Genomic DNA, 11,473 nt, shown 5'->3' with positions numbered 1-11,473 from the left:
GTTTCCACGATTCGCATAAAGAGCAGCAAGAGAGAGCAGAACGAAGCGGACTGCAGTGGCTGACCAGAGGGAAGATTATCTCAGCAGTACACATCCACTGAGCTTTCAAGTTAAGTTTTCTTGCTGTGCTTCTGTCATTTTGGTTTCTGTCAAAAAAAGAATCACACTTTCTGTACTAAGGCAGCCACACAAGTGAATGACATGACAGTTATTGTTCAGGCGCAAGCTTTACTTAAGGTCTGACAGTCACCTCGGCTGCTGAGTTTTCATGGCAACGCCAGGTGACAAAGTGCTTCACCAACTGTTGGAGCATTGGGCCAAAGCACTGTTGAAATATAACAACAGCACCAAAGTGAGCACAGCATCTCACACAGATCAATGAAGCTTCAAGGTCTTGGGAGGGCTGTCTTGAGTTACCATCATGTAGTTTTCTTTTTTTTTTCTAGATCTATGCTAAACAATAGCAGACTGCTGTGTTCTTTGTGTGGTCCAGTGGGTGACAGTTTGGGGTGTCCTTGGTGTCATTGTAAACGAGTCCTACAGCTCAGCAGTGTCTACTGTCACATTTGCACTTTGCTATTTTAAAGGATTTACAGGCTAATTCTGTTGTAGGCTACTTGACTGTACTGGAGACAGTGGTGAGAGCTGAGATTACTCATGCCTCTCATCCTACCCTCTCTGACTTTTTCTTCTCTTTTGAGGACCCAGCGCCCCCCCCCTCAAACACCCCCGGACCTCAGGCTGACACCCACTCCACAGACTGAGCAGCTAACCGATATGATGAATTTCAGGCGAGCTGCGCCACCTTGACGGCATTTAATCACTGAGAAAAGACAGGAAACGTACTCATTCTTTATCCTCCTACACTCCCACCCCGCCTTCCCTCAGTCCCCGTGCCTCCGACTCTCATCTCTCCTCCTGCCGTCTCCGGTGCATCTGTTCGCTCCTACAGAGCGGGTGAGGCGGTGTGCATGTGTCGCGGAGCGGGGGGGAGCGCTGCACTGTTCTTGCCACCGGTTCCGCTGGACATCACCGAATAACGGCGCTCGACGACCGGGTAGTGGTGGAGGGGGAGACTGGACCCGGAGCCGGAGCAGGACCAGGAGACGCACCGCGGCTCTTTATAGCCCGCTCTCCGAAAACATGTCCGAGTTTTTTCTCCTCGCCTTCCTAGCCCTGTTCTCGGGATTATTTCCGTGCGCCGAGCCCTCCACGGTGTCGGACGAGGAGAAAGGTAAGGGAGAACCGGGCCGTCGGGGATGCGCAGTCCGGTGAAACTTGGCACCGCGGGCCGTCTTAGTGCAGTCTGGTGTTGTTACGGGCGCCAAATGTTGTGCAGTTGCTGGATATAAACCTCTTATTTTCCTTCAATAGCACAATTCATGATTGATGAGGAGTTGATCACCTGAAATTGCTCGTCATTCTTTTTAGTCCAGTGTGGGATGCCACATTGGAAGGCTGCATCTTTTCTGTGGTTACCAATCAGGGTGTTGAAATGTTGCATTATAATGCGTCCTGTGTTATTATGCGCCCTATAATAACACACTGAACTTGCCCTGCGCATTTAGCGGAGCTTTTGCATTTTGTGCATCTTCAGGAACAGTCTTGATGCTGCTGGGATCCAGAATAGATTCAGTGGGTCTGACTGCAGGCGCGTAGCAGCGCTGTATCCTACAGTGCAGCAGGTGAAAATATCCCCGTGCCTTTTTGTAAGTGTGTTGTGTCTCTCCCCGGGCTGTAGCCTTGTGTTGCTGCCGTGGGATCAGCTCAACATCGGACGGAGACGCATTTGATGGGACTAGTTCTGCACGGTCAACTCTAGATCTACAGTGCGGTGTGCAAACTCACAGTGATGTCGCCGAAGTCGTTTTTTGAGCAGCATATTGACTGTTGCATGTCTGAATTTGAATTCTGTCACAAAATGACAGCATGTCTATATCCATGCTGAGTGCTGTTCCACAATCAGCAGTCTCGATTGAGGGTAAAGCCACCCAAACTCACTTCACCTGTTTGTCTATTTTATTTGCATAATCGAGTTCAAGCACATTTCGGTTCATGTTGCCTGTATCTTCAACAGCTACAGTTAAGGGTTACGTATTCAAAGTATCACAGATGCACGTTTTCTAACCATATGGATCCTCAAAGGAGGGAAAATCAGTAGGCTACTTACTTAGAATGGAAATGTGAATTTTTGCATAAATAGTTATTCTTAAGCTTAAAGCCTCCTTCGACTTTTTTGTCCTGCTTTTGAATTTGTCAGGGCTCCCATTTGAGAAGAGACAAGCTGACCGCTGGACATATGTGTCAGATTGATTGCAGTTACATGAAGCAATTTTTAAAAACAAACAAAAAAAAACTGTTGTGAAACATAGTATATGCAGTGATTGCTGACCTCGAGGTCACAGTTCCCCCACTCCTTCATTTCCCAGCATAGCAATGAGAGTTAAGACTGCTTGGCTTGTTGTGAGACCGTCCCAAATGTCACCAAATGCCCCCCCCCCCCCCCCCCCCAACACAGCGTGGAGAACAGGGACTTAGAGTTTGCCTGGCAATCACAGTAGGCAAGAAAAACACTGTTTACCTCTCTCTGTGCATGAAATGAAAAGATGAATTTGTCTCTTGAACTCCCTCAGGATGCTGCTGCTCTGAGAAGGGGGGGGACACACCCACCTGAAATTTTAAAAAGACTGTTGGAGTTCGTCAGCATTGCAGCACTGAGCTTATTAGTGTAGCTTGAATGAAAGTGAAGAAGTACGTGCCGTTGGATTGTCTCATCTGGCCTAGTACAGCAATATTTAAATTGAGAACAGTTAAGCAAAGATATACTCACACACACAGATCTGAAATTATAGTTGGGACCTGTATCTTGCCGTCCTGCTCCTCTGCATTTGCACCGAGAATAAATGAAAGCTCTCGTAGCTGTGTCTAAATGGACGGTAATGATAATAGCATTTCTTATTTCTTCCGACACCGAAGCTGGTTGTTAGCCTAATTACTCAGAAATTAATTTGCTTTTGCTGTTGCAGCGTTGTTACGTTGAATGCCAAGTAGTGGGCCCGTGGTTTTCTCTGCATGAGTTTGAAGCTTTTCCAGAGCTCAATCATAGAACGGTACTGCCTCTTTGAAATGCCACCGTGTTCCACCCCCATATCACTTGTGTCCATCTAACATTGAGCAGGCCGTCCTGGCCAGGCCGGGCCGAGCCGGGCCGGCATGGCAACACACTGCTGATCTGACAAAACATCAGGCAGGCTTGAGAAATTTAGACACACCACAATGCTGCCTGTTTATTGTAATTTTTTGTTTAAATCAAAATACCCTTGATCTCAGTCAGTGACCTCGGCACCAGATAAGCATCATCTACTGCAAGCAGCTCAAGGTTGTTTGAAATGTATACCCCATTTAAAAGATGATAGTATAGTGGAAGACACACCGATAGGTCCATGCACTAATGCAGGGAAACGTTGCCTTTAGGAGCTAATTAAGTGAGATAGCGAGATAGTATCTCACAAGTGTATGTGAGTGCCTAGGTGTGTTAGGGTGTGTATGTGCGCAAAGGCCAGCACAAACTCTAGATGATGGAGAAGTCATTCAGTGTCTATGTGCAGTATGTTGACCAGTAGAGATTACTGTAAAATGAGTCTATAGCTTTTCTTTTTAAATTTGGCTTCCTTCACATTTAGAAAAAGAGTCACCATATGTTTCCAAATTCATCTTTTTACATCAAGAAAACTACATATTGAGATCAACTGACAGTACCGCTAACAACATATGGACTAAACCAAAACTGCATATGTTTAGGATCATAGAATATGAATATAGTACAGAGAATCATGTTGTATATAGTTTATCCAAGAAGTGAATTATCTTACAGTAATGTGCCTTGTTGAAATCTGGTATTTTACCACTCAGTGGAATGAAAGAAGAAATGCTGATTAGTTCATTGTACAACCTCATTGATATAGAAAATTAGTTTCATTTTACTTTCTGTTGTCCTGGGAACCATGCAATACCTTATTTTGTAATTAAAAAAACATGAATTGATTTTTTTAAACACTGATGATGCACAATGACTGAGTTGGTTTTTCACATACCAAAATTTTAAAGAGGCACTCCAGTCATTTTACATTTGAAGTTCAGTTTTCTCGTCACAAGGAGTACAACTCAACCTGTTAAAACAGTTGTGTAATGTCTTCAGTGGCCCTGGATGAGCTTTCTAAAAAATGACCCTGATTATGTCATTGCATTATGGCACTTGTAGGATCAGTGTTTTTGGACCCATACAAGGGATTTGAAATCAGGATATTTCAGTCTGTGCTGCTTCGATCTTGACCATTCTTTCTTAAATGTGTCTCTTGTGAGTCCCCTAACTTTATGGAAGAGCACCACTACTTCACTGTAGTGCCGCTTAAAGTCAGCCAGTTAGTTGGAAAGAAGCCTGGGAGAGGAGGGGAAAAGCCTCAGGAGAAACTTTAGGCTGTAGCACTTATTTTCTTCTGCTATGGGATGTACAATGTTTTGATATTTCGCAGATAAATATATGTTATTTGGAAGCATGTAGAAGTACTCATGTTAGAACTGATCTTTTTTGTTTGGTTTTGTACATTTGTTACCAGAAGATGTCTTATAAATGTTTTATTTTTTATATATAGGGATGTCTTGTAATCCCTAATACTACAAATACTATGACCTTTTAATAATAGTAAGTAATGTGATAGTTTTGATAAATATTTCTTAGGCACAAAAAGATTTTTTACAAAGGCTCTTTTTTCATGGATCATGATAATGTCACGTATTCATTCCTTTACTTCTAGAGATAAAGATTGTCCTCATTCCTTTGAGTCGCTGTGTAATCAAAGCCAGACTGTTGCTGTTACAGCGAGGGGCACCATGTTACAAATCAGGGATTTGGGCATTAATAATCTCTGACGTCTGCACAGTGACTATCTATAACTCTGCTTCCTTAGTGCTGCTGAGTTAAATAAATAAATGTTCACTCTACTTAATGTCACCATTGTATCCTCACTCACTTAATAGATAGCTTGGAAGCAGGAAATTGGTCACTAAATTGCAGTCGGACGTGATCATTAACAACCAAATGTAGATTATGTAAATCACTTGCCTTTAGCAACGACCAAAAATCATACTTTTTGTGATGGTCCTGAGGCATTTTGGTGTTGTATGAAGACCAAGATGTAGTTTTTACAGGAGAACTGCTGGGTAGTGACTAACGGTTGACCTTCAAAAGTTGGACTGAATTCTGTTTTCATAGCTGTTGTAACGTCTTTTTCTGGGAAGCATTAACACAAAATGAGCCCGCCAGCTGTGAGACCTCCTTTGTAGCTCGATTTTCTGTCCACATCCTGTTCTGACACGGCATCGAAAAGTGTCCACCTCAGCATAAGGCGATCCTCAGGACGGAAGGTGGCCTGCACTTACCCAGCTACTCTGTCTTCACCCAGTGATTGGAGAAACCACATGTAGATTCCAGTTAAAGCTGGAAAGAGTAAATAACATGAAGGCAGAGGACGGGATGGAGGGGAGGGTGGTCTGCATTTGGAGGTGATGCATTAGTCAGCACTGTGTTTCTTCTTGTGCAAGTATAAGTCAGCACTGGCTGGTGTTGTTATTGGCATTCATGTCCCGTGCTCTGTACTTCAGGTGCTTTTTATTGACTATTGCTTCACAAGTTTGTCTTGGCTGGAAAACCAGACAAGTCGTCAAAGCAGCCTGTCAGCTGGTAACATATTGAGAAGGTCAGCCTCAGTTTGTACATGAGCAAATTAAGCACTTCTATCAAACCTCAATGTCTAGTTTTATTCCCCCAAAAGTACTTCAAACACACTAGTCATTTCTGGTTTTCTGAGGTTTGTCTGAGCTAAGTGCTTATATAGCATTTTTTTGCAGGATTGCATTCAGTCCTTTACGAGCTATGAAAAGACATTAAAACAGCTGACACATCTATCCGGTGATGTCAGCTAAGTGTTGCTGCCATTGAGCTCTTACATCTATCTCAGGGCAGAGGTGAAGTATGGCCTCGAGCTCCAGGACGCAGCAGTGAAGCAGCACCCACACGTCTTCTCATGGTGCGCAGTGTGATGGCGGAGCTGGGCTGACTCCTGTAGATTATTGAATGAAGCCATTGGATTTTGATAGTGTCACCTTTAATATTACCTCTCAAAGCCTTAATGGGTTACAATTGAATCAGTAATGGATTGACTCAGGTTGTGAAAGCCATTGGCTGTAAATTGACTTGTGGCATTGATTACCAATGGAAGGAGGAGCAACATTTTTGACCCACATGATGTATTAGTGTTGATGTTGTGGGCAGACTTAATTATATGGGTGACATGAGGTTTCATATTAGGTTTTTTTTTCTGAAATGTTACATAATTCAAAATGTGAATGATGAGTCAATAAGTCTTTCTTCAGAGAAGCCCCATCTTGCAGGAGTTGAATCCAAGCGCTGGGCTCAGCCGTGTACTGAAATGGCTGCTTGCTTAAAAAGTGTAGATAAATTATTAATGGAGGAAAGCATAACTGTTTTATTGCCAAATATGCTAATGAAAATGGGGCTCATAAGGGCAGTGGCGGGATAAACCACTCTTCGCACAAGTCGAGTTGAGCATGAGGTTATTAGTGGGTGATGGATAAGATAGAATGCGTCATAAAATGAAATGGTAAGGGTGATGTAATGTCCCTTGTGAAAGGCGAAAAACCTACACACATGCACAAGCGAGACCATCTGCTGAAACACAAATTAACAAACTATGCAGCAGTCTTATACCGTATATCTTCTGTGGCACAGCGGTGCAGTGCAGATTGCCATGGACTGCCTGGATAGTAAAGGTTAAAGTTAGTATGCAGCCGGGTGTGAAAAGTGAGGCCTGAGTTGAGCGAAAACATCTTTCTGTAGATGTCTCCAAGGGGTTAAGTGTCTCCGTCTCAGGCAAAAAGTCTGTCTGTCAGTTTGAAAGGGTGAGCTGCAAGCTGGATGGAGGCAGCACCCTAAGGAGATGCCCCCTGCGTGACGCTGTGTGCTCGGCATGCGCCGACGATGTTCGATGCAGCAGCAGTGGATCCTTCTAGACCATACTGTTGCTCTCACCTAGTTCTACTCTGTCTAGACTGGTCTGGAGGAACTGCAACTGTGGCTTTCACTTATTCAGCTTTTGACCATTTGGCTAACATGTGCACTGCATTGTATGCCTCAAACGTTCCCCAAAATACCTAGGTAGCAGGGACCTTTCCTGCAGAGGTGGAGTTGCCATGGGAATAGGTGGTGTAGAGTATTGTTCAAATATATATAGAGAGAGACGGAGCTGGAGCATTAACTTCACAATTTTATAGTTTAACCTTACACTTGACTGGCTAGTCTTTTTTTTATCACCGATGTCGGTTGTCTATCCTTGCAAAAAGGACAGAGCTGTTTTGATTGATTAGCTGACTGGTTGGCATGCTGTTGGCTGACCTAAATCATTTTGGTGGAGTGGTTTAGCTATTGTTCTGTGCTTTATTGAAGTCTCCAGACTGACAAAATGACACAGAAAACGTTCTATTAGTGTAATGAGCTGTCAGCGTTGACATGATGAAGCATACTGTTCATTTAAAAAGAGTTAAGGGGGCTTTTCCTTATCCATGTGTGAGGTGGTGAGGAGGTAGTTGCCTTTGGTGGGAGCAATTCAGCCTGCACGGAGAGTTTGCCCATTGTTGTTTGAAGAAGCTGTTATATTTCTTGGCACACTTGCATCCAAATATTAAACTGGCAATATGGAGATCCCCTTATTAATGCATGAGCTTGTGTGCGCTGAGCCTGTGGCCCAGACCCAACGACTAGCATCTCTTTGATTAATACTTTAAGATTTCATCACTTTGTGTGGACAGAGAACATTTAAGTGTCCATACATACACAGCAGAATTGTATTTACGTGAATAGATTGGAGATTGATGCTCTGCTGTGTTGCAGTGCTACTTCGTGGTTGTGATCAGCTCCATGAATTTTTGCAGAAAACCAATCTTCTAGCATCGTTTTAAAATGGTGATTGGCCGAATCGTGGGACACACCTGCACTTATTGCCTGGACAAATAAAATGTGGACAAAAGGCAGACGCTCAGAAAAACTGGCCATTGCTGGCGGACCATGACCAATCTGCAGGTCAGAAGTGCTGGTGTCGAGCCCCGAGTGGCAACGGCGGTGGCCAGAGGACCAGAGCGAGGGCTGCTGAAGCCTGGCTGGGGACTCTCTCTCCCAGCTGCCACCTGGCACAGGCCGAGGGCTCAGGGCCCCATCATGCAGACTTGGCCCAGAAAACCAGAACAGGGGAGGGATTCATCCATCCCCCAACAAGCTTCATTCAGCAGACAAACCTAAGGCCAGTTGGTGATGCTGCGCTGTGTCCTTCTTATTAAAAGAGAAATTGGCGCACTGAGAAATTAAGGTGAATCGAGGTGTTTCATTTTAATGTACACCTCTGCAATAATCCATAATTTTTCTTTATGGATTTAACCATAAAATACTACTGCAGTTACAACTAACCACAGAACTGAAGATATTTTCTTTTTTCCCTGAATTGTTTTTCAGTCATTCTCACAAGCCATTGCCTTTAAAGAGCTGCAGTATATTTCAGCCATTAACCCGAAGATGAATGCACCGAGTGGAATGATCTTTAGTGAAGATGCAGGGCAGTTTATGGTGTGCAGTATTTACATGAGGCACGCAGGTTTCTTGGTTACCAAACTTGCCAAAGGCAAACTTTCTCTCAGAGAAAGCAGCATATTGTATACCATGCGCACAAACACCTGAACACACAGAAAACACATGCACACATACACAAATTAAGTGTTTTTCTAAAATGAATGTCTGTGCCCTGTCTATGTTGTGGCTGGCTTTCCTGGCAGAGCTCACTGCAGTCCAGTCCAGTTAGATGGAGGATAGAAAGGGAAATTACTGGCATTCTTTTCACGCCTATGTGCAAAGCAACGAGTGGCTGCATCAAATGTGCAGCCGGTTTATTGTCAACTGCTATGACTTTTTGGGCTGCACTGAGAATGTCTGCCAGTCTGATTCTTTCAATATCAATTTGGAGGAGCCAGTCTAAGTCTTATGTCCAAGCCTGACAGTGCACTAAAAGAGGTTTTTGGGGCCTTAAATATTTGTGAGATTGCCACTAAAGATGAATAATTTAATGCACTTTCATGGCATAGAGCATGAATTGAAAATCAAAGTTAAAACCGCACTGCTGCCCCTACAGTACTTGCACCTGCAGCAAGCACACAATTCACTCTCAACAGCTGTGATACTGTTGGCCTACGAGGATTGAGTTCAGTCTTGTGGCAGCACTATCACTGAGTTACTTTGTGTTAAAATTAGATTGCCAAATACATCACCACCAGCTGTCATCAATCTGATTCAGTATGATTCCCTAACATGCTTCCGAGCTGCTATTGATCTCTGGTCCCCGCCACTCCTCCCTTCTCACACAGTGTTGGATTGGGAGTCCTATTAACTGCGTTCCCATCAATCACAGTTCACCCATGTTTGTTTGTAGAAGTCTTTGATACGATTAGAGCGGCGCTCATGCTATGCGGTTTTCTCCCGTTCCATTTCTCGTGCAGGCTGATTTGAAATGCGTGCAGTCACTTCCCTCTTGCTCTAGTGATGTGCCTCACTGCTCCGAAGCGGAGACCAGAGATTAAGCACTTGGGCCTCAAACATGTCGGCTGTCACAGGTATCTCTCACTGCTCAGTGCCTGATAAGGGCCACTTGTTCCTGAAACAGCCCTTGCCAAGAAGAAAACCCCAGAGAAATAACCCCCCCACCCCCACCGGACTTACTGAGATTCAATATGTTTCTCTTAGAGAGTATATTCCTGTGATTGCTTTTGTTGCTTTGGCACGTCAACTATTAGTGGCCACTTTTTTTTCTTTTATTGAAGAATTGGAATTGGAATGTTTTGCTCATTTTTCACATTTCTTTCTTTTTTCTATTCAATGTTGATTCTGCCTACTTTGACATGATTACTCATGCCTTTAAATACACCGTGCCATACCTGAATCTTTCCTATTTAATTCCATTGGCAAACTTTCCCTGAGACTTAAGACAAAGAATGACAAGCCAACAATAGCTTTTGAAAGGATTTCCACAGAGAGCTACAGTAACGACAGTAACAGTAACTACGTTTTAAAACGCACACTGATTAACAGCCTTCAAATATGGTGCAAAACCACAGCAGAGATGGTGGGTATGCGGTCCAAACTCAACCTTCCAAACAATATAGATAACGTTTTCTGCAGTAACATTTGGACGCACCTCGTATATAAGCATATATGGAAGGGGAATTAGGTTCATGGGTAGTAACTTGTGATAGTTAAATTTAGCATTTTTTTCAAGATATTAAACTTTACAGAGCTTTAAAATATTAGCTTTTAAAATATTTGTGATGGTATTGTAACTGCATATTGCAGTTACGAGAGTCATGCTCTCTGCCATGGAAACGGACTCTATAACCACATGGTGACATCATAACTACTGTTGCTTACTGATACTCAGATTAGGTATCAGAATAATCCCTTCTGCATTACTGCTTTTTGACAGAATTTTTATCAATAATCTGTTTGGTCCCCACATTTCATACTGTTGTTTCATTGTCAATGTTTCATTGTTCATACGCTTTCAACAGCAACAGCTTAGCATCCATTTTTAGCCAACCATACCAGCATGCAATAAGCAAAAGGCATGGAAAGACAAGGAGATGCTACAGGTCTATGTCAGGCTAACACACAGACTATCACGTTCACACTCTCATTCACACCAAGGGGCAGTTTAGGGTCTCCACTTCACCAGACTTGCATGTATTTGGACTTGGTATATAACCTGAGCCACTTGAAAAGCATTTAAAATTCACACAAAAAAGACTGCGAGATGCCACTCAGCCACAAAGCTAGGTTCACATTTAGAAATCTGTGTGAAATATTTTGAGTGCATTGACCCAGTTGAGGTGAAATTCATATCTTAATAAATGTGTCTGTGAAGAAAGGTCTATGTGTGTTTGTGTGTCTGATGTGTGTGTGAAAATCCGTTGTTTGAGGGAAGGTACGCGGCAGTAATTAGGTGTGAATTGAACTTCATGCAGTAGGAGGTGGCCAATCAATGGTTGAAATTTATAAAGTAAAGGTCACACCAGGATAGTGTTCAACTATTGGAAACACATTAGCTCACAGTCACAGTCATTGAGAGGTGATCCCTGAAAATGTGGAGTTACGTGCGGTCATGACAAGATTTAATAAACCCCTGCTTTGTTATAGAATGGAGGTTGTTTGTGGAGGACATGTGACGCCTGTTGTTTTGTTGCCGTATCCCCGGATTGGTGTGATTTGGTATCTTCTCATTTCATCTGGCCCCATTGACACATCAGAAGTGTGTCATATAAAGTTTTCTCAATGGAAAATTGCCCCATGCCCCAAATTCTGACA

General features: G+C 43.2%; 1 protein-coding gene across 1 annotated transcript in view; it reads left to right on the top strand.

Annotated features, from left to right (window-relative positions):
• The first annotated feature begins 1,143 nt into the window (after positions 1–1,143).
• Positions 1,144–11,473, top strand: part of lrp1bb (low density lipoprotein receptor-related protein 1Bb) — a 219,538-nt gene continuing 209,208 nt past the window's right edge. Inside the window, exon 1 of the mRNA XM_070914847.1 lies at positions 1,144–1,234. Coding sequence (XP_070770948.1) covers positions 1,144–1,234 — 91 coding nt within the window. The remainder of the gene's footprint in view (positions 1,235–11,473) is intronic.

The sequence above is a fragment of the Enoplosus armatus genome, chromosome 11 (assembly GCF_043641665.1).
Source record: "Enoplosus armatus isolate fEnoArm2 chromosome 11, fEnoArm2.hap1, whole genome shotgun sequence".
Taxonomy (NCBI): domain Eukaryota; kingdom Metazoa; phylum Chordata; class Actinopteri; order Centrarchiformes; family Enoplosidae; genus Enoplosus; species Enoplosus armatus.
This window is presented reverse-complemented; position numbering and strand designations above follow the sequence as displayed.